The 22,965-nt window shown below is 37.1% G+C and overlaps 1 protein-coding gene across 8 annotated transcripts in view; it reads left to right on the plus strand.

The window, feature by feature from the left end:
• Positions 1-22,965, plus strand: part of TOPBP1 (DNA topoisomerase II binding protein 1) — a 61,194-nt gene that overhangs the window by 15,490 nt on the left and 22,739 nt on the right. For 7 of the 8 annotated variants that reach the window (XM_072792684.1, XM_072792687.1, XM_072792686.1 and 4 more), the window contains 6 exons: positions 7,588-7,904; positions 8,563-8,735; positions 12,032-12,243; positions 14,070-14,356; positions 21,782-21,955; positions 22,046-22,155. In XM_072792684.1, the coding sequence (XP_072648785.1) occupies positions 7,588-7,904; positions 8,563-8,735; positions 12,032-12,243; positions 14,070-14,356; positions 21,782-21,955; positions 22,046-22,155 (1,273 nt within the window). The remainder of the gene's footprint in view (positions 1-7,587; positions 7,905-8,562; positions 8,736-12,031; positions 12,244-14,069; positions 14,357-21,781; positions 21,956-22,045; positions 22,156-22,965) is intronic. The other variant, XM_072792688.1, reaches the window with a different exon arrangement.

Consider the following 22,965-nt stretch of genomic DNA (forward strand, 5'->3'; position numbering starts at 1 on the left):
TTTGTTTCCTGAGGGTATGCTCTGCCCCACCTCTAATTTGTGTGAGACTGAAGACTTGACTCTGTTTCCCTTGATATGATGTCCTTAAGTTCTGAGGGTTTGAGTTTCTGCCAAGATAGATTAAGATTCAGGGTAACCATTAGTTTTAGTAACCACTTAATGCTCTGTATTCATACTACTACATTTTCAGTCCTTGAGGATCTCCCTTATTTTCCTACAAATTCAGTGTGCATTTGTACTGATGCCTTGTATTTTATATTTTCAAGTATTTGATTGTGAGAGGGTTTCAAATGTCTAGCTACCATATTTCTAGAAGGGAATTTCCAGTATTTCCTTTTTTTTAATGACTTACATTAACTCCAGTTAATATACAGTGCTGTATTAGTTTCAGATGTATAATATATTGATTGAACAATTCCATACATCACCTGGTGCTTATCATGGCAAGTGCACTCCTTAATCCACATCACCTACTAAACCCATACCATACCTCCTCCCTTCTGGTTACTATTAGATTGTTCTCCGTAATTAGGAATTTGTTTTTCTCTCTCTCATTTTATTCCCTTTGTTTGTTTTCTTTCTTAAATTCCACATAAATGAGATCATTGGGTATTTGTCTTTCTCTGATTTATTTTGTTTAGTGTTATACTCTCTACCTCCATCCATGTCCTTGCAAATGGCAAGATTTCATTCTTATGGCTAAATAATATTCCTCTGTGTGTGTGTGTGTGTGTGTGTGTGTATGTACACATACAGCACATCTTCCTTACCCATTCATTTGTTGAATACTTGGCCTGCTTCCGTATCTTAGCTATTGTAAATAATGCTGCTGTAAACATAGGGGTACATGTATCCCTTTCAATTAGTGTTCTTATATTCTTTGGGTAAATACCTAGTAGTGAGATTGCTGGATCACAGGGTAGTTCATTTTTCACTTTTTGAGGAACCTCCATACTATTTTCCAGAGTGGCTGGACCAGTTTGCATTCCTGCCAGCAATGCACAAGGGTTCCTTTTTTCCCAGATCCTTGCCAGTGCTTGTCATCTAGGGTTTTTATTTTAGCCATTAGACATGTTTGTGGTGATAGCACATTGTAATTTTGATTTCCATTTCCCTGATGATGAGTCATGTTGAGCATCTTTTCATGTGTCTGTTGTCCATCTCTGTCTTTTTTGGAGAAATGACTGTTCATTTTTTAACTGGCTTATTTGTGTTTTTGGTGTTGAGTTGTATAAATTCTTTATAGATTTTGGAGACTAACCCTTTATCAGATACATCATTTGCAAATATCTCCTCCCATTCTATAGGTTGCCTTTTAATTTTGTTGTTTCCTTTGCTGTGCAGTAGCTTTTTATTTTTATGTAGTCCCAATAGCTTATTTTTGCTTTTGTTTCCCTTGCCTCCAGAGGCCTATCTAGAAAAAAGTTGTTGTGGCCTATGTCAAAGAAGTTACTGCCTGTGTTTTCTTCTAGGATTTTTATGGTTTCAGGTCTCAAATTTGAATCTCATCCTTTTTTATGTATGGTGTAAGAAAGTGATCCAGTTTTATTCTTTCCCATGTAGTTGTCTAGTTTTCCCAACTCTAATTTATTAAAGAGACTAACCTTTTCCCATTGGATATTCTTTCTTGCTTTGTCAAATATTAATTGACCATATAGTTGTGGGTTTATTTCTGGGTTTTCTATTCTGTTGCGTTGATCTGTGTGTCTTTTTTTGTGCCAGTATCATCCTGTTTTGATTAATACAGCTTTGTAATATAACTTAAAGTCTGGAATTGTGATGCCTTCAGCTTTGCTTTTCTTTCTCAAGATGCTTTGGCTTTTTGGGGTCTTGTGTGGTTCCATACAAATTTTAGAAAGGTTTGTTTTAGTTCTGTGAAAAATGCTGTTGATATTTTGATAGGAATTACATTAAATATGTAGATTGCTTTGGGTATTAGAGACTTTAATGGTATTTTTTCTTCCAGTCCATAAGCATGCAATGTATTTCCATTTCTTTGTGTCATATTCAATTTCTGTAATCAGTATTTTACAGTTTTCAGAGTACAGGTCTTTGACCTCTTTGGTTAGGCTTGTTCCTAGGTATCTTATTTTTGGTTTAATTATAAATGGGATTGTTTCCTTAATTTTTTTTTCTGCTGCTTCATTATTGGTATAGAAATGCAACACGTTACATTGATTTTGTTGTTGTTGTTGTTGTTGTTTGAAGGGGGAGGGTTGTATTTTATATTTCTTTTAAGTAGGCTCTACAGCCAACATGAGGCTTGAACTCACGACCCTGAGCTTAAGGGTCACATGCTCTACTAACTGAGCCAGCTAGGCACCCTGTATATTGATTTTGTATCCTGTGATTACCGAATTGTTTATCAGTTCTAGCAGTTTTTTGGTGGAGTCTTTAGGATTTTCTTTCTTTCTTTCTTTCTTTCTTTCTTTCTTTCTTTCTTTCTTTCTCTCTCTCTCTCTCTCTCTCTCTCTCTTTCTCTTTCTTTCTTTCTTTCTTTCTTTCTTTCTTTCTTTCTTTCTTTTTCTTTCTTTCTTTCTGATTTTATTTATTCATGAGAGACACAGATCGAGAGAGAGGCAGAGACACAGGCAAAGGGAGAAGCAAGCTCCATGCAGGGAGCCCGATGTGGGACTCAACCTTGAGTCTCCAGGATCAGACCCTGGGCTGGAGGTGGCGCTAAACCGCTGGGCCACCCGGGCTGCCCTAGGATTTTCTTTCTTTCTTTTTTTTTTTTAAGATTTTATTTATTTATTCATGAGAGACACAGATCCATAGAGAGGCAGACACACAGGCAGAGGGAGAAGCAGGCTCCATGCAGGGAGCCCAACATGGGACTCGATCCTGGGTCTCCAGGATCACTCCCTAGGCTGTAGGTGGCGCTAAACCGCTGAGCCACCGGGGCTGCCTGGATTTTCTATATATCTGCAAATAGTGAAAATAATTCTTCCTTAACCAATTTGGATGCATTTTCTTTCTTTTTGTCTGATTGCTATGGCTAGGACTTCTAGTATTATGTTGAATAAAAGTGGTGAGAGTGGACATCCTTCTTCTTTTCCTGACCTTACAGGAAAGGCTCTCAGTGTTTTCCCCATTGAGTATGCTCTTTGCTGTGGGTTTTTCATATATGGCCTTTATTATGTTTTTGTTTTTTGGGGTTTTTTTGCTTGTTTGTTTGTTTAAGATTTTATTTATTTATTTATGAGAGACAGAGAGAAGGCAGAGACATAGGCAGAGGGAGAAGCAGGCTCCATGCAGGGAGCCCGATGCGGGACTCAATCCTGGGTCTCCAGGATCACGCCCTGGGCTGAAGGCAGCGCTAAACCACTGAGCCACCTGGGCTGCCCTTATTTATAAAGCTTTATAAGTTTTATTTTATGTGGCAAGAATTAGTTTAAAAATTAAAATGTTGGGATCCTTGGGTGGCGCAGCGGTTTGGCGCCTGCCTTGGGCCCAGGGCGCGATCCTGGAGACCCAGGATCGAATCCCACGTCGGGCTCCCGGTGCATGGAGCCTGCTTCTCCCTCTGCCTGTGTCTCTGCCTCTCTCTCTCTCTCTCTCTCTGTGTGACTATCATAAATAAATAAAATTAAAAAAAAAATTAAAATGTTAATTCTCTTGCAGATGAGGATAGAAATAATAAAGAATAATAAAGTGGCACTTATATAACAATGTTATGGGCTCTGAAGTCGGACAGCCTTTGGTTTATATCTCATTTCTGCAACATAACTGTATGACGTTAGGCAAGTTACTTAACCACTTAAGCCTGAGATATCCCTTGAAGAAAAGGTATAGATACACCAGTAGTGGAGTGCTGGGGTGGCTCAGTTCGTTAAGTATCTGACTCTTGATTTCAGCTCAGGTCATGATACCAGGGTCTTGAGGTTAAGCCCTATGTCAGGCTCCACACTCAGCAGGGAGTCTGCTTCTCTCCCTCTCCCTTTCCCTCTGCCTCTCTCCATGTCTCATGTGTATACTCTGTCTCTCACTCTCTCAAATAAAAAATAAATCTTAAATATAGATATACCAGTAGCATCAACATCATAGTATCACAAACACTAATTTTGTGCATGTAAAGCACCTAGGCACACTGTCTGTATTGGTGAATAAATGAAGAATCCTTGAATAGCTTCCAGGTTTGTTGAGATCTCATAAAGCAGGGATTGACAAACTTCTTTTTCAAAGGACTAGACAGTAAATACTTCAGGCTTTATCAGCCACATTCTGTCTCTGAATGTATTCTATTTCGTTTGGGTTCTGCTTTTTGCAACCACTTAAATATGTAAAAACAATTATTTTTTATTTTAAGATTTCATTTATATGAGAGAGCAGAGGGAGTGGGAGAAACAGACTCCCCAGTGAGCACAGAGCCCAACTTGGGCCTTAATCCCCAGACTCAAGGATCATGACCTGAGCTGAAGGCAGACACTTCACCAACAGAGCCACCCAGGTGCCCTGTAAAAACAATTCTTAACTCATAGGCTGCAGGCTCAGTTTGGCCCATAGGCTGTAGTTTGCCAGTCCCTGTACATAGCACTACTAGAGTTTTCAAAAACTTACTAAGTTGTTACCTTTTTTTAAAATTTAAATTTTAGTGAACATACAGTGCAATATTGGCTTCAGGAGTAGAATTCAGTGATTCATCCTTACAACACCCAGTGTTTATCATAAGTGCTCTCCTTAATACCCATCACCCACCTAGCCCGTCTGCTACCGACTTTCCTCCATCAACTTTCAGTTTGTTCTCTGTCCTTAAGAGTCTCTCATGGCTTGTTTCTCTTTGTCTTTTTTTTTTTTCTTGTCCCTGTTCCCATATGTATATTTGTTTTCTTAAATTCCACGAGTAAGATTATATGGTGTTTGTCTTTCTCTAATTTAATTCACTTAGTGTAATACACTATATAGCTCCATTCACATCATTGTAAATGACAAGATTTCATTTTTTTGATGGTTAATACTCCATTGTGTATATATACCACATCTTTATCCATTCACCAATTGATGGACATTTGGGCTCTCTCCATAGTTTGGCTATCGTGACTACCATAAACATCAGTGTGCATGTGCTCCTTCAGCTCTGTATGTTTGTATCCTTTGGGTGAATACCTACTAGTGCAATTGTTGGATTATAGGGTAGTTCTATTTTTAACTTCTTAAGAAACTTCCATACTGTTCTCTAAGTTCTTTAATAGATTTTGGATACTAACCCTTTATCTGATATGTCATTTGCCTATATCTTCCTTCCATAGGCTGCCTTTTAGTTTTGTTGATTGTTTCCTTTGCTGTGCAGAAGCTTTTCACCTTGAAGTTCCAGTAGTTCATTTTTGCTTTTGTTGCCTCCAGCAGTGTGTCCAGTAAGAACTGGCCAGGCCAAGGTTAAGGAGGTTTCTGCCTGTGTTCTCTAGGATTTTGATGGTCTCCTGTCTCGCATTTAGATCTTTTATCCATTTTGGATTTATTTTTGTGAATGGTGTAAGAAAGTGGCCCGGTTTCATTCTTCTGCATATAGCTGTCCAGTTTTCCCAACACCATTTTTTGAAGAGACTGTCTTTTTTTTCATTGGATATTCTTTATTGCTTTGTCAGAGATCAGTTGACCATGTAGTTGTAGGTCCATTTCTGGGTTCTCTGTTGTGTTCTGTTGATTTATGTTTCTGTTTTTGTGCCAGGACCATACTGCCTTGATTACTGCAACTTTGTCATATAGCTTAAAATCTGGAATTGTGATGCCTCCAGATTTTTTTTCTTTTTTTCACGGTTGGGTTTGGCTATTTGGCATCTTTTGTGGTTCCTTGCAAATTTTAGGATTGTTTGTTCTAGCTCCGTGAAAACTGCTGGTGGTCTTTTGATAAGAGATTGCATTAAATGGATAGATTGCTTTGGGTAGTATGGACATTTTAACAATGTTTGTTCTTACAATTCCTGAGCATGGAATGCTTTTCCATTTCTTTGTGTCATCTTTCTTTCATAAATGTTCTTTTTTTTTTTTTTTTTCTTTTTTTAAGATTTTTATTTACTTATTCATGAGAGACACAAAGAGAGAGAGGCAGAGGGAGAAGCAGGCTCCATGCAGGGAGCCTGACGTGGGACTCGATCCCAGGACTCCAGGATCACGCCCTGGGCCAAAGGCAGGCACTAAACCGCTGAGCTACCCAGGGATCCCCATTTATGGATCCCCATAAATGGTCTGTGGTTTTTCAGAGTACATATCTTTTACCTCTTTAGTTAGGCTTATTCCTAGGTATCTTTTGGTTTTGGGTGCAGTTGCAAATGGGATCTTAGATTTCTTTTTCTTCTACTTTATTGGTGTATAGACATGCAACATATTTCTGCACTTTGGTTTTACATCCTGCAACTTGCTGAATTCATGTTTCAGTTCTAGCAATTTTTTTGGTGTAGTCTTTCAGGTTTTCTACATACTCTATTATGTCGTCTGCCAATAGTGACAGTTTGACTTCTTCCTTGATGTTTTGGAGCCTTTATTTCTTTTTGTTGTGTGATTACTGAGGCTAAGACTTCCAGTACTTTGTTTTTACCTTTTAAACTTTTAGATTTGATTCACCAGTTTATTGCATATTAGGGGTTATATATTTTAGTTGCTAACATTTGTGTTTTTATATAGCTATGTTTTTTCTCCTACTCATCAGCCAACTTGCTTTTAAAATATAGTAGTTGAGACCATTTGCTTGGGTTCTTCATCAGTTATTCTCTTAAGTCCATATTGTAGTAGCTAAGCAGCTGTAATCTAATATGAAACTTTTAGGAGTTTTTGAAAGATAAGTAACCATAAAAAGCAGTAACCATAATTATCTTATTTATATAGTTATTTCCATGTGGGCTTGAGCACTTAGGCCTATTCTGTTTTTATCCTTAATAATATTTTCTCAAAATTTTTTAGGGTATGTATGTATGTATTTATTTATTTATTTATTTAATAGAGAAAGTGAGAGTATGTATGCAAGCATGAGCAGGGGGAGGGGAAAGGGAGAAGCAGACTCCCTGCTGAGCAGAGAGCCTGATGCAGGGCTCAATCATGACCCAAGCCGAAGGCAGACACTTACCTGATTGAGCCACCCAGACGCCCCAATATTTTCTCAGTTTCTTTTGTGAATAGCACAACCGGTTTTGAGGGATGCCTAGGTGGCTCAGCGGTTAAGTGCGTCTGCCTTTGGCTCAGGGCATGATCCTGGAATACTGGTATCAAGTCCCACATCAGGCTCCCTACATGGAGCCTGCTTGTGTCTCTGCCTCTCTCTTTCTGTGTCTTTCATGAATAAATAAATAAAATTTTTAAGAAAAGGTTTTGGGACTTAGACAAGCCTGGGGAGTTATTGGAGCATCGTAATTTTCAATTAATTGGAGTTTACTCAGAATACTTAAAACCCTGACATGATTTCTGTTGTCATTCCTAATGTAAGATAGAAATAATGACAATACTTCTGGTGGCCAAGAAGATGAGATAGGTTCATATCCTTTCTTCATTGTGTACCTACAGTTTTTGTGAATGTGGGCATTATTCTCAGGCTTCATGTTACCTTTAAGTATAAGATAAATTATCTGCTAGAAAATACTTATTTTTCTCTTTCAGGTGAAGCTGTGAAGTCTGAAGTTGAGCCCTTTAATGACTCTACTCATATTTCTCCGCAAAAAGAAAACCAGTCTTCTGCCACTCATTGCCTCCCTGATGCTTCTACAACTACTGAAGAAGGTTTATTTAGCCAAAAGAGTTTCCTTGTTTTGGGGTTTAGTAATGAAAATGAATCTAATATTGCAAATATCATAAGAGAAAATGCTGGAAAAGTCGTGTCCCTTCAGAGCAGAATTGTTGCTGATTATGCTGTGGTTCCTCTGCTGGGGTGTGAAGTAGAAGCAACTGTAGGAGAAGTCGTCACAAATACATGGCTGGTAAGAAAACCCTGTAGCAGTTGAAATGTAGTGTTGAAGGATATCAAATGCCGAAAATGTTAATGTTTATTTCCTGGACATTTGAGTTTAGGTAAATTGGTGTTTGTGTTTGAGCACGATTTAGGTTTTGTTTTTAGCAAAGTAAATTGTAAGATAGGAAAATGCATAAGCTTCTTGGGCCCAATCCTGGTCGAGTAGAGCATATTGTTTCCCCAGGGCCACAGCAGCAGCATTACTTCATAAGAAGTTACTCCAGGTCATCTCCTACTATTTCAGTCTTCCCTGTTTTCACACAACCAAAGCATGCGTGCACTTTTGTATTACTCTTTGTTATTGGCTAAACACTGGGAACTTCACCAATTTTTTTTAAACTTTCCAAGAATTAAGAGGAAAATTTATAAACTAATACTTGGGAAGAAATTAAATTTACGGCAATATTTAGTAAGTTAAATGATTAACCTGATTGATCTTAATATCCTGTATAATGAGTTGATTTCTTTAATATAATGTGAAATGTACTGAAAATGAGTATGTGTGAGGTTATGTTAAAGTAAAACTGCTTTTTATCTAAACTAAATTTACTGCTTCTGTAACTAAAAGTGTTAGCCACTGGTTGGTTATTTCAGGTTGCTGTTTTTGTTTCTCTTGTTTTTAAAAGGTAACTTGTATAGACTATCAGACTTTAATTGATCCAAAGTCAAATCCTCTCTTCATGCCAGTTCCATTTATGGCAGGAATGACTCCTTTAGAGGATTGTGTTATTTCATTCAGCCAGTGTGCAGGAGCAGAAAAAGATTCATTGACATTCTTAGCAAATCGCCTTGGAGCTAGGTACGTAGTATTTTTCTGTGCACCTGTTCTCATGGTGTACCTTTTATCTGTTTTGGCGTATTGGTGAACATTCAAATTGGAATTGGCCAGGGGATATCTTTATAATGTTTATGGGTAGTGTGTAATGTACCTGTGTGATGACTCAGTACTACTAGATGAATACTTAGCAGAGATTAAGACCATGGGCATTAGTGCTTACCTACCAGGAAAGGGGATGTTTAAAGCTAATACAAGGGCCATTATTGAATATTGCACATCTAAGCACTATTCCTTTCCACGGCCCATATGGGCGATTTATTCTTTTTCAGTAATGAAGATTTGGGAAGGGGAAAAAAATGAACTTGAAGGTTACTTCCAAAATCCAAATTAGCCCAACCCTTAAGTGTACCTTAGGTGGGGACTATTTTAAACGGGAAGTAGAAACTATTATATCAGTAAATGTAAATGAACTCAACTTTTATATTTAAAAAAAAAAGTTCTTGTGGGTTAGATCTTGAAGCAACACCTAAAATCATTTTAAACAGGAGACACACCTAAAACATTGATTCAGAACAGCTGGGGGGAAAAAAAAAGATGGGCAAAGGTATGTCAAAGAACTGTAAACAGAAAGGAGGGATTCCACTTCTAATGTCAGACAAATTTGGATTCAAATGAAAAGGCATTAAATAAGAAAAAGAAGAGCAATGTAAATACAGAACTATTCACACTACATTTAAAACATATACCAAAAAGAGCATGACTGTTGTTCATAAGATAAAATAGGAAATACAAGGGTGGAATCAATAGAAATACATTATTTGTAGGAGACATTAATTCCCATCTTTTACTTGATGAGAGGTCAACATAGAAAACAGGGAAGGATCTAGATTTCAGTAGCATAGTCATCTACCCTGAAACAGTGAACATACCTTTTTGAGTGCCTGTAGAGCACTTATAAACATTGCCTATAAAGAAATTGGCCACAAAGAAACCTTAATAAATTCCTTAAAGTAGAAAGAGTACAGGCAATACTCTCTAATCATGATGCAGAAAGACTAGAAATGAGTAGTAATAAATAGAAAACTGGACATTTTAGAACTATTTCATAACCCCTTGTTCCAAGAGGAATTCAAACCCATTTATAAGCCTAGAAATCATTATCAACCCAATGGTAATAAGGAATCCCAGTGCCCAGACTATGATACTAAAATACCATTTTCTGCTAAAAGAAACTAAAATGTAAAGAAATGATTAATTCCAGATCTGGGGCAGGAAAGGTGCCAATGAGTCTGGGACACTTGTTGGACCAGATAGCAAGGACTATTGAGGAATTTGTGTCAAAAGGACCTCCACTGGTCAAAGACAGGAAAAATTTTAAGAATCACTAGAGAAAATAATGGCAGTGTTTCCAAACACATCAAATAATGTTTAAATCATGATTTCATAATAACACCAAGCAAAGCGAATCAGTCATGTTTGAAAGATGTTGGGAAACCAGGCCATTATTTTGAAAGCTGTTTAGATAAAGAGAAAGGATCAAGTATTTATCTTGCCTTCTCCATGTAATCTGTATCATAGTACCATAATATTGGATAAGACCGTTTCCCTTTAAGAGATCTTCCAACAAATAAATGAAATAAGATAGGATTATAACTCCTAATGAATGAAAACATCTAGGCCTTGAAAATCAGTAATCACATGATACAGAGGAAAACATTATATGCCTTGTGCTGAAGAACACACTACCACCTAAAGTGGCCTTACCGAAATGATAAAACCTCAATCTGATGAAGCCTCTACATTCAACTACCGATTTATAGGAAATAGAATAATATGTTAAACTATAGTACAGGAATGCAGTTAGCAAAATCCAGACTCAGATAATTTTATGTTATAAATAATAGCAGTGGATAGTGAAAGAGGATGAAGCCTATAAGCCAGAAGACATTTTTAAAAAACTGTAGTGCCTAAGAATGCACTATGTGATAAAACTAAAGAAAGATAAGGAACTGATTGCCATAAATATCCAAATAGTGGCTAGTATTAAGAAGGGAGGTAAGGCAGGCTTGCAATTGAATAAGGGACACATAGGAGAGGTTCTGAAGTGGCTGACAAGATTCTGTTGTCTGATGTAAGTGATAGATACAAGGGTTTTCACCTTAATTCACTAAATTGTGTATTTCCTTTATTGCTGTGTTCTGTATTTGAATTATACTAAACAATAAAAAACTTTTTAGAAAAAAACTGAAGTTGCAGGAAATCTAGAAAGTAACAGAAGTGTGACACCAGATCCCACATAAGCAATGCTTGCAGAAAAATTCAGCAAAGTGACTGTATAAAAAACAGTAAATTTTACAGTATAAATTTCTGTATTTACTATACAGAAATCATTGACCTTCATACAACCTATTAGAAAAGCTAATGAAAACTAAGTTTATAATAAGAGATAAAATACTTAACAGGTTTAACATGAAACTTGGAAGAGCTGCAGAAGCTTATAAGATGCTAGTAAGAGAGTTTTTTGAATATATTTTGTAAAACCTCACTAAATAAGTGTGGCTTTAATAAGTTGCAGAAAGTTCAGTGAACAAAGTCTAGAAATAGACCCAAATACACACAAGAATTTTTGTGTATGATAAAAGTGATATTCCAATCATTGAAGAAGAGAGATGGCTATTCTATTTAGTAAATAGGATTAAAAAAATTTGGAGTTCCATCTCATACCAAATAAATACCAAATGGATCAATGAGTTAAATGTGAAAAATGAAATCATTAAAGTACGAGGAAAAATGTGGGAAATTTAAAGAATCTTAAAAGTGGGGACTTAGAGTATAAAACCCAGAAGTTATTACCAAAAAAAATTCTAAATGTATGTCAAGTGATGGACATCTCTCCCCACACCGCATGTTCTCTGTGTTTAACATTCTGTGATCTTGAGCAAGTCACATAATTCTATCTTTTCCCAGGTTTCTTTACAATATTTTGTAAGATATTGGTATTACACAAATATAAAGAGTACCAAATAAGATTATGTGTGAAAATGCTTAGGGGAGACACAGTGGGCTAGAAAGGTACAATGTGTTATTCATACCATTGCTATGCTTCCTAGCTGTTCCATGCTTCCTTTTGGGAAGAAAGGCCAGAGTAGGTTGATGATGACTAATTAAGGAGGTAAATTTCAATATATCAACTTTTTATCAGTGAGTATTATCTTATACTTAGAACTCTTAACAACAGTTTTATCAGAAACTTCCTTCTTAACTTGCTCACTAGTTGTGTATATGACCATTTGCTTTTATTTAAATATAATTTTCAGCGTTCAAGAATTCTTTGTTCGCAAATCCAATGCAAAGAAAGGCATGTTTGCCAGTACACATCTTGTATTGAAAGAACCAGGTGGTTCAAAATATGAAGCTGCAAAGAAGTGGAATTTGCCAGCAGTCACCATATCTTGGCTGTTGGAGACTGCTAGAATGGGAAAGAGAGCAAATGAAAACCATTTTCTGATTGAAAAGTCAACTAAAGAAGGTTAACACTTTTATTTGTTCTTTTATATGTAGCTTTACAATCTGATGGTTTCTGGGACATGAATATATCAAAGCTTGTTTTCCATTTTTCACGTACAGTGTCATGCACTGCTGTTGAACATTCCTTATTGGGTGGCAAAATAAATGTGTTTATAGCACAGATATTTAATTTATATCTGCTTTCTACTGCAGGCACTGTCTGAAAGCTGGAAGATACGAAACAATCTAGGAGGATTCTGGGGTCTAAGCGTTTGAGGTCTTAAGATGCGGGCTAGGACTCTGTTTACCTTTTCTTCTGTGTCATATGCTGACACCATGTCATTCATGTGCTCTCTGGTCCTCTCATCTTTGGACTTCTGCGTTTTTCCTGTAACCCACATCAAGCTTGCCTCTTCATCCCTATCTTTCAGTTCTCAGCTTGAATGTTACTTTCCATGTGGGAAATCTTCCTTAACTCACCAAGTATGGCCTTTGTCTTGCCAGAATTCCCTGCGTTATCTCTTTTATACCTCTGATCCCAGTGGTCTAATTCTAGTTTGCTTTCATGTCTTCCCTACTCAGGTACAAGCTTTGAAAGGGCAAAGAATACTCGTGTCTTGTGCATTATATATTTCTGTTGTCTAGCATTGGACCTGGTGTGGCATAGCCATCTAATAAGTGTTTTTGTTAAATGTTGAAAAGGGAGGATCCCTGGGTGGCGCAGTGGTTTGGCGCCTGCCTTTGGCCCAGGGCGCGATCCTGGAGACCCGGGATCAAATCCCACGTCGGGCTCCCTGCATGGAGCCTGCTTCTCCCTCTGCCTGTGTCTCTGCCTCTCTCTCTCTTTCTCTCTCTCTCTCTCTCTGTGTGACTATCATGAATAAATAAATAAAATCTTAAAAAAAAATAAAAATAAAAATAAAAAAATGTTGAAAAGGTAGGCAGGTGAGAGGACAGTTGCTCTTCTTCTAAGATAATGGCACCCCAGGGCAAACTTCAGGGACAAGTCAGTAGCTTGGGAACAGGTCTCAGAACCATTACTTACCCAGACAGACTAGAAATTTTACAACTGAGGCAAAGTGATATTTATAGATCATATTAAAATTTTATTAAGAACTTTGCAGAAACATCACTGTAGTTGTTAACTTGGAATATATGTAATTGGGATTTTTTTTTAAGCCTGCCGTTGACTAAAATGACAATTTTTGGCAAATTGTGAGGTTTATTGAAAATATTTCAAGTTAAGATGAAACAGGAAATCTAATTTCATTTGTTTCAGTTGACATGGTTTGTCTGATTTAACATGTATTTTAACACATTGTTTGATTTGTTTTTTGTAAAGTAGGTATATAACTTTGTGATTTAAAGTGCACTTGTGGGACACGTGGTTGAACGTCTGCCTTTGATTCAGGGCATGATCCCAGGGTCCGGGACCAAGTCCCACATCAGGCTCCTGCAGAGAGCCTACTTCTCCCTCTGCCTATGTCTCTGCCTCTCTCTCTCTCTCTGTGTCTCTCATGAATAAATAAAATCTTTAAAAAATAAAAGTAAAGTGCATTGTGAGGGTTCAGTCAGTTAAACATCTGCCTTCAGTTCAAGTCATGATCCCAGGGTCCTGGAATCAAGCCCCACATTGGTTCCATGCTCTGTGAGGAACCTACTTCTCCCTCAGCCTCTGCTGCTCCCCCTGCTTGTGTGCTTTCTCTCCCTCTCTATTTCTCAAAGTCTTAAAGTGCATTTGAGAATTCATATGAAAACTAACAATACGATATAAAAATGTCAGCCTCTTTAGAGACAAAAGATGGCCTTAGTGGTTCACGTTTCTTTCTTGTCATTTTAAATCTCTAGAACAAAGTTTGGAAACTGAAATAACAAACAAGGTGAATCTAAATCCAGATACTCCAGAGCATCCTGTTGCACACCTGGAAACTCAGAGGAAAACAGCTGTTACACCTTTAGATATGAACCGCTTTCAGAGTAGAGCTTTCCATGCTGTGATCTCACAACACACCAAACAGGTTTCGACCTCCTCGCCAGTGGGACAGCCACTTCAGAAGGAGCCCTCCTTACATCTGGACACACCATCAAAGTTTCTGTCCAAGGACAAACTCTTCAAGCCTTCCTTTGATGTGAAGGTAAGGTTTATAGAAAATGGCCCTGGAGTTAACAATTTTGTAGTATATAAAGTTAAAGCTCTACATTCTGCATCACTTTTAAAGTTTATAATAGTAAGTTTTCCAGAGATATTGGCAGGTAGATTCATTTTACCGAGTCCTATCATATACTTAGTGTTGAGATAAGAGCCGGAGATAAAATAGTGTGAAATCAGGACTGGGGGCTGGGGCGTGTGGGTGGCTCAGTGGTTGAGCATCTGCCTTTGGCTCAGGTTGTGATCCCAGGGTCCTGGGATCAAGTTCCACATCAGGCTTCCCACAGGGAGCCTGTGTCTCTCAGGAATAAATAAATAAAATCTTAAAAAAAAAAATCAGGACTGGGTTCAAGTCCTAGACTGTCACGAACAGTATGATTCCAGACAGATCATTTAACATATACAGGTATAGGCTTTTTCTTTTGTACAGAGAGGATATCACTTGCTCTGAAAACTCACAGATTTATCATAAGGATCAAATGAAATGATCTGATGAAATAATCTTATAAACTATGATATAAACCCATTGCTACTTCTTTTTTTATTGTAACAGTATACTTAGTGCTAAATCTTGAAGAATGTGTCTATTACCTTATTTTGTAGTCATTTCCTTTGAAAAATGAGTTAAGTCTGCATCTTTGTTTGATCTCCTGAGCACTGGACTATGGCTCCCTTTCTAAGAAATGTATTCACAAATCAAGAACTCATTTGACAATAAATGGTTTCCTTTTTTCCCCAAAAAATTATTTTCTTCACTATTCCTTTAGTAGATGTTTCAAATGGCTATTCAAATCATTGATCATGAAAGAAAAAATGCACAATTGCAGTACTAGTCCTCTATTGGAGTTTTGCTGATAGGGTAATAAGCAGTATTCTGGGGTACCTGGGTGGCTCAGTTGATAAAGTGACTCTTGATCTCAGGGTCAGGAAAGTTCAAGCTCAGTGTTAGGCTTTAAAAAATAAAGCAACATTCTAATAATTTTTACTGGTGTGTTTTGGAGTAGGGTTATAAAATTTACAGACTATTCATCTTCAAAAAATAAATATGAATTAATATTTGGGACATTTTTTACCAAGTGAAACCTTGCTCACATCTTTTTCTAAAGTAATAATTTTATACTATGGTTAACGCTGCTCACTATGCCTTAAGAAATAGAGAAAAACCATTAGTTTGAAAACTGAGATCTAGAATCAGGCTTTGCTTTTTGCTGCCTTTTAAGGCAGGTCAACCTCTTTGGGCTCCATGATCCCCATCTATAAAATTGTAGAATATATTTAGATGATCTCTAAGGTCTCATTGCTCACAGACTCTTTGAATAGTAAATGAGATGATACTAGAAGGCAAGAAAATAGCAAAAATATTCCCAGTCATTGACACCATTCTTCTTTAAGATACCTTGCAGAAAGTTGATAGTTCTGAAATGGTCTCAGTGAAAGGCACAAGACACACTTAAAAATTTTCTCGTTTATTTTTATTTTATTTTATTTTATTTTATTTTATTTTATTTTATTTTATTTTATTTTTAATTTATGATAGTCATACAGAGAGAGAGAGAGAGAGAAGCAGAGACACAGGCAGAGGGAGAAGCAGGCTCCATGCACCGGGAGCCTGACGTGGGACTCGATCCCGGGTCTCTAGGATCACGCCCTGGGCCAAAGGCAGGCACCAAACCGCTGCGCCACCCAGGGATCCCAAATTTTCTTGTTTAGAAGCAAGTTTACTTAGCAGTGTTGTTTGTTCTTTTTGTTTTGAGGTTTTTGGTTGGGGTTTTGTTTGGGTTTTTTTTTTGTGTGTGTTTTGGGGTTATTTTTTTGGTTTTTGGTGATGCATAAAATGGTACTTCATCTTACAATCAGTGGTTCTTCAAATTGATGTAATATGGTATATTGAATGTTTTCTCTGAAAACAGAAGAGCCCATGAAATAATCACAAAATTGAACATCTGTTAGGCCTTACATTTTTAAAAAAATCTCCTGTTTAGGGGCAGCCCGGGTGACTCAGCGGTTTAGCGCCGACTTCAGCCCAGGGCCTCATCCCAGGGACCCGGGATCAAGTTCCCACCTAGGGTTCCCTGCATAGAGCCTGCTTCTCCCTCTGCCTGTGTCTCTGCCTTTCTCTCTCTCTCTCTCTCTCTCTCTCTCTCTCTCTCTCTCTCTTTCTCTCATGAATAAATAAATAAAATCTTTTAAAAAATCTGTTTAAACTTAATTTTTAATTGGCATACATCAGAAAAGTACAAACGTGCTGCTAAATGAAATGTTAGTTAACAGTTAGAAGGCCACTGTACATGTTCAGAAAGAGATCATTGCCAGTGCCACAGAGCCTTCCTCCTGTCTCATCACTGTTTCCTCCTCCCAATACCAGAGATAACACTCGTGACTTCTAACACTGTAGGTTTGTTATGCTTGTTTTTTAACTTTGAAACATGTGGAATAATATGCATTTTTCTGAGTCATTTTTGTTCAGCCTTTGTTTGAAAGCTGTGTCCATGTACCTGTAACTTTAGTTTATTGATTTCATTCCTGCATAATCTATTACATGGGTATATAGACATTCTTGTGCATGTCTCTTGGAATATGTGTGCATGCATTTCTTTTTGGTATATGCCTAAAAGTAAAATTGCCGGGTCATATTTCAACTTTAGTAGAGACTAACAAACTGTCAAAATGGTCGTATCAATTTATACTCCTACTAATAATTTGTTGAGCAGCCAGTGTCCCCCATTCTTGCCAACAAGGAATTAAAAGTTTTTTTTTTTAACTTTTCACTTGGAAATAATTCTTAACTTATAAAAAGTTACAAAATAAAAATACTAGAAGGAACATTTGCACACCCTTTATTCAGAAATAGTTTTCATTACTTTCCAGATGGAAAGACTTTGTGTTTTTTGATTTCTTGTTTTATTAGAAAGAGTGATCTATCTAATCAGAGTGTTTATAATATTTCTATTCCATAGAACTTACTGATCTTTGTGGCCTGTAATGTGATCAGTTTTTGAGAACATTTTATGAAAAGATATATTCTCTATCACAGATAGTCCTTGCCCCGCCCCACCCCCCATACACAGAAGATCATTTTTTGTTTTAACTCATCTCATACTAAATGGTGTTTTCAAGTTTTCTAATATAGTATGTTTCTGGTTCTTGCATCACATATGGTTTTGTTTTAGGTGGGTGATTGCTATATTAGTGCATAGATACTCATAACTATTAATGTTACTTGAAATGTGTCCTTCATCTCATTTAATACTTCTTGGCTTGTAGTCAACTTTAAGTATCAGGATTTCAATCTCTTCTATCTTATGACTTTTATTTGCCTTATAACTCTGTTCATTATCTTATTTTAGCCTTTTGGGATTGCTGTATTTTAAATGTAGAATTGAGTTTTACTTTATGAGTCATTCTAAAGAGCTTTTTCTTTCAACAAGGTGACTTAAGCCCATTCACATTTAATACGATTTATATGTGGTCTCAATTCTGTCGTATGTTGTAATTACACATGCATGTATGTTACATGTTTCTTCACATATTGTGTCCTCTGTTTGGGAGGGTTTTTTCCTTTTTCATATTTAGGGAAGGGTTTGTTAGTTTTATTCTTAGGGTGTCCTTAACCCCCTTCTTAACTTTTTGTCAATTGTAAATTATGTTTTGACCCCTACTTATTATTGCTTCTGTTGCAGTCAGTGGTCTTACTCTGTTTCTCCATTTTCTCTCTTCCACTCTTTTTAATTAATTTATCTACTTTGTCAGAAAATAGTGTTTATATATACTTTAAACCCATGGACCTCACCCTTGTTTTAGTCTCTTTTTTTAAAACTTTTTTTTTTATTGTTTGTTTAAAGATTTTATTTATTTAACAGAGAGCACACAAGGAATGGGAGAGGGAGAGGGTGAAGTAGAGAGCCCAATATGGGACCCTATTCCAGGACCCTGGGATCATGACCTGAGCCAAAGGCAGATGCTTAACTAACTGAGCCACCTAGGCACCCCACCCTTGTTTTAGTCTTAACTCTAAGGTCAAATATGTGAAATGCTCAGTTCTTGTCTTTTGTGAAATTTCACTGTCATCTGTTGGTAGGATAAAGGCATCCTCTAGAATACTCGGGAAAGACACGTGTACAATATTTCCTGAGTTCAGCACATTCAAAGCCTTTACCACGGCCGTGATTCTTTGACAGATTGCATGGATATACTGTTCTCAGTTTGCTTTTTTTTTTCCCCTTGAGTTTCCTAAAAATGCTACTCCACTGCTGCCTTTCTTTGTGTATATTTTTGAAAATTCTGATGCCAATCTAACTATGTTGTTTTTTTATGATATTTCATCTTTTTTTTTTTTTTTTTGGCCTGAGGACCATGTGGAGTTTTCTTTTATCTTTAAAGTCTAATTTTACAAAAATATGCTTAGATATTGATTATTCTCCATCATTTTTCCCTGATACATGGCAGTTGTTTAAATGTTTGGAATTTAGATCCTTCTCCAAATTTTTGGTCTGAGAGATGAGAAGAATGGAGCTGCCAATCAACTGAGTTGAATGGAACGGGTTGGGATCAATACCTCAGAGCAAGAGTTTGTATTTTGGGTACATAGATATCCAAGTACCGTTGTCAAATAGACAGTTACGTATATAACTTGAAGTTTGGGCAATGATTTGGGCTAGAGAAAGAAATTTGGGGATTAGAGTTTGTAGGTGATATTTAAAGCCATATGGGAATAGATGCCAAGAGGGCAGTAGAAAAAATGTCCAAGGAACACTCTGAGGGGTTCACATTTAGAGGAGGAACCAGCAGGAGAGACTGAGAAGGAACCACCCATGAGGGAAGAGAAAGCCTTAGACATTCTTAGAAGCCACATAAGAAAGTATTTGAGGAAGGAATAGTTAACTGTGTCACATGCTGCTGAAAGTCAAGAAAGGTGAGGACAGAAAATTGACCACTGGATTTAGCATTATGGTAGGTTGTTGGTGATCTTAACAGAAAGGGTTTTGAGGACATGGTGGAAATGGAAAGCAGTGTAGACTCAAAAGGGAATGTGAGAAGTTTATAGACATTGAATATAAACAATGCTTTTGAGGGGCAGCCCCCGTGGCACAGTGGTTTAGCACCGCCTGCAGCCCAGGGTGTGATCCTGGAGACCCGGGATTAAGTCCCACGTCGGGCTTCCTGCATGGAGCCTACTTCTCCCTCTGCCTGTGTCTCTGCCTCTCTCTCTCTCGCTCTCTCTGAATGAATAAATAAATAAATCTTTAAAAAAAAAACAACAATGCATTTGAGGAATCTTACCTGTAAAGGGGAACCAAGAAATGGAGTCATTGCCATAGAAGAGTCAAAAGAAGGTTGTTTTGTTTCAAAATAGAAAAAATTAATTATATACCATTGTGGCCAGTCTAGTAGAGATTCAGTTGATGATGCAGACAAGAGGGGAGAATTGCTGAAGCCACATCCCTTGAATTGGTGAGTAAGGGTGGGATCTAGTGCTTAACTGGAGGGAAAGCAGTGTTAACAATGGCACAGGTGCAGAAGGCAGGTAGATGTGGTATGGGAGGTTCTGATTTCTTTTTTGTTTGAAGAATCTTTTTAAATGCTGTATAGAAATGTTTAAAAAAAATTAGCAAATAGAAAGCCTTACCATGTCCTCACAAAAAAGATTAAACATCATAAGGATCTATAAAGGTAATGTAGATCCTACTAAAAATGCAAGCAAAAAGTTTTTTTTTTTTTTTAAGATATTATTTATTTATTCATGAGAAACACAGAGAGAGAGGCAGAGACACAGGCAGAGGGAGAAGCAGGCTTCCTGAGGGGAAGGCAGGACTCCCATCTCAGGATCCCAGGATCATGACTTGAGCCAAAGCCAGACGCTCAACTGCTGAACCACCCAGGTGCCCCAAAAATAGTATTAAAAATATGAAAAGAATGATTGATGATAGGCACTAGCCCTACTAGTTATTCAAACATCATGTGAAGTTGCAGTCATTGAAGCCGTCAGTGTGTCATCAAATGAGCACTCAAATTCATACACTCCATACATAGGAGAATGTATTATATGATGAAGGTGGCATTCAAACCAGGCAACTGGGTAACCATCTGAGGAAACAGTTGGGATGAAAACTCACCCTTTACATCAGAATACATTTCAGGGGATATTTATTTCAATACAAAAAGTGAAGGCATAAAAATTACACAACAGGCCGTGAGTTAGTTTTTCAATAATCCCACCATTAGAAAGACCTTTCTACCTGTAACATACACCCTAAAAGAAATAAGAGAGTCATATGAATCTGACAGCATTAAAAAAATTCTCCACATTCAATTGCAGATTTTATAAATGTGCGTTATAAAAGTCTTTAAAAATTCTCCCTGGCAAAAACTTGACAAATGACAAATTTGGAACAAATGTGTATATATCTCAGTGGATATGTGTACATATAAATTCATACAAATATATTCAGTGAATAAAAAAAAGAGAGAAACCAATGGGAAAAATGGCAAAAAATAGGAAGACATAACTGTCACAAAAAATTAAATAGAAATGTTATATATGCATAAAGATGTTTAATCTCATTTAGTATTAAAGGGTGGGAAATTAACCTATCAGGCAAAAAAGAAAAATCTGATTACCCACTGTGCCGTCAAGCATGTTGAAAAATACTACTGCTTTGCTCATGAGAATGCCAACACTGTTACATAGATTTTGCTTAAATGTTTCCGTTTACTCTTACATGTGCAAAATGGTGTGTGTACAATGGTGGTGGTCTGTTGCATTATACTGGCAAAAGATTAATCTAAATATTCATCAGTTGAACAGTGGTAAATACAGTCAGCTGTGTGTATGGAATACTGTTAATACAGATTGAAAAGAGAATGAGCAGCAGTGGCCTGGATAGTGGTGGCCCCTTCTCATGAGGGAGCTGTGAGTGGCTCGGGAACAGGAATATATCTTGTGCTTTTCAGGTTTTTCACAATTCTCAGATCTGTCTGACTGATTAACCTTACAGTTCAGATCTTGCTTATAAGCCATCCCTGATTGTTTCCATCTGTGTTTAGTACTCTTTGTTCATTTTGCTTTTTGATGTTCTTCATTTTAACTGTACCTCCCACTCTAAGATTCAACCAAATATGATGAGCAGAGCTGAAAATATAAGTGTGCTAGTTTCTTTGAACCCATTTGCCGGACAGTATGAAATTTTTTTATTATGTTTAGATACAGATAATATTTCATTTCTTTTATTGTTTGGAGGAGACTAAAGCTGTAATCCAATTAGTTTTGAAAATTATGTCTCTTCTCTCTCTCCTTTTTTCTCTTTCCATGTACTCTTGACCTTCCTTTTCCCTTCTCTCCCTTCTCTTCTGTCATTTCCTCCTCTTCTACTTTTCTTTCCCCCCCTTTCTGTCTCCCCTGCCATACATATAGGATGCACTTGCAGCCTTGGAAACTCCAGGAGGTCCCAGCCAGCAGAAAAGGAAACTGAGTACACCACTTTCAGAAGTCATTGTCAGAAACTTGAAACTTGCTTTAGCAAATAGCTCTCGAAATGCTGTTGCTCTTTCTGCCAGCCCTCGGCTGAAGGATGCCCAATCAGAGAAGGTAGAATTAGATCACTTATTAAAAGCAAGTTGTAGGTAAAATATTTCTGACAATAAGAGTTGATCTGTTTCTTTTATTCTCCATGGACAGGATGAAGCTCCAAAGCCACTTCATAAGGTAGTGGTATGTGTGAGTAAGAAACTCAGTAAGAAGCAGAGTGAACTGAATGGGATCGCAGCCTCTTTAGGAGCAGATTACAGGTAGTTGGCCCATCTTTCTGTTTGGTACTGATACTGTCTAAACGTATAGGAAAACCTAAAGTTAATTGTGAGTATCCACAAAGGAACATTTACTTTGCCTTTTAGTGTGTCATTGTCTACAGTATCTCCAGTTGATTTTTCATTTACTCTACATCCTTGAAAAATGCCCTCTCCTGTATCAATTCATGTTGATATATATATATTCTTTAAGATATATACAACCAATATTTGAAAACCTATTTTGTGCCACTCACTATTCTAGAAACTTGGGTTCTGTGAATTTAATAAGTACAGTCTAGAAGAATCCTGACGAAATACATTGAATAAGAGTCCTAGGACAGTCACTCATATGAGGTATGAAATTAAGCATATTTGTACCTTAGTGACTTTCAGAGTAGAGTCCTTTTGTGAGCAGTACTAGAGAACTGCAGCCTTCCTGTATTCCAGTGGTCTTTTTGTAGGATGGTTTAATTTCTATTCATTTTCACTACTTTGGAGACATAGATGATCAGATCTGCCCTCCACCTGACTGCCAAGCTAGAGACAGGCCTCTAGCATAGATGTCATATGTGCCAGGGATTGAAGGAGCCTTACCCATGCCAGCCAATCCTGAATCAATCATACTCTGCAGTGCTAGCTTCCTTGATCATTTGTATTCAGCTATTTGTAGATTAGCATAATGATTGGTTCTACAAGTAACAGTTTGAGAAGTATGTTTGGCTTTATCTTCCCCTTTGGTAAGTCTTATTTTGGTTAGCATTCTATTTGATAAATTAGATCAGGAGAATATAAAAATAAAATGTATCTGGA

This window comes from Canis lupus, chromosome 22 (genome assembly GCF_048164855.1).
Source record: "Canis lupus baileyi chromosome 22, mCanLup2.hap1, whole genome shotgun sequence".
NCBI classification, from domain to species: domain Eukaryota; kingdom Metazoa; phylum Chordata; class Mammalia; order Carnivora; family Canidae; genus Canis; species Canis lupus.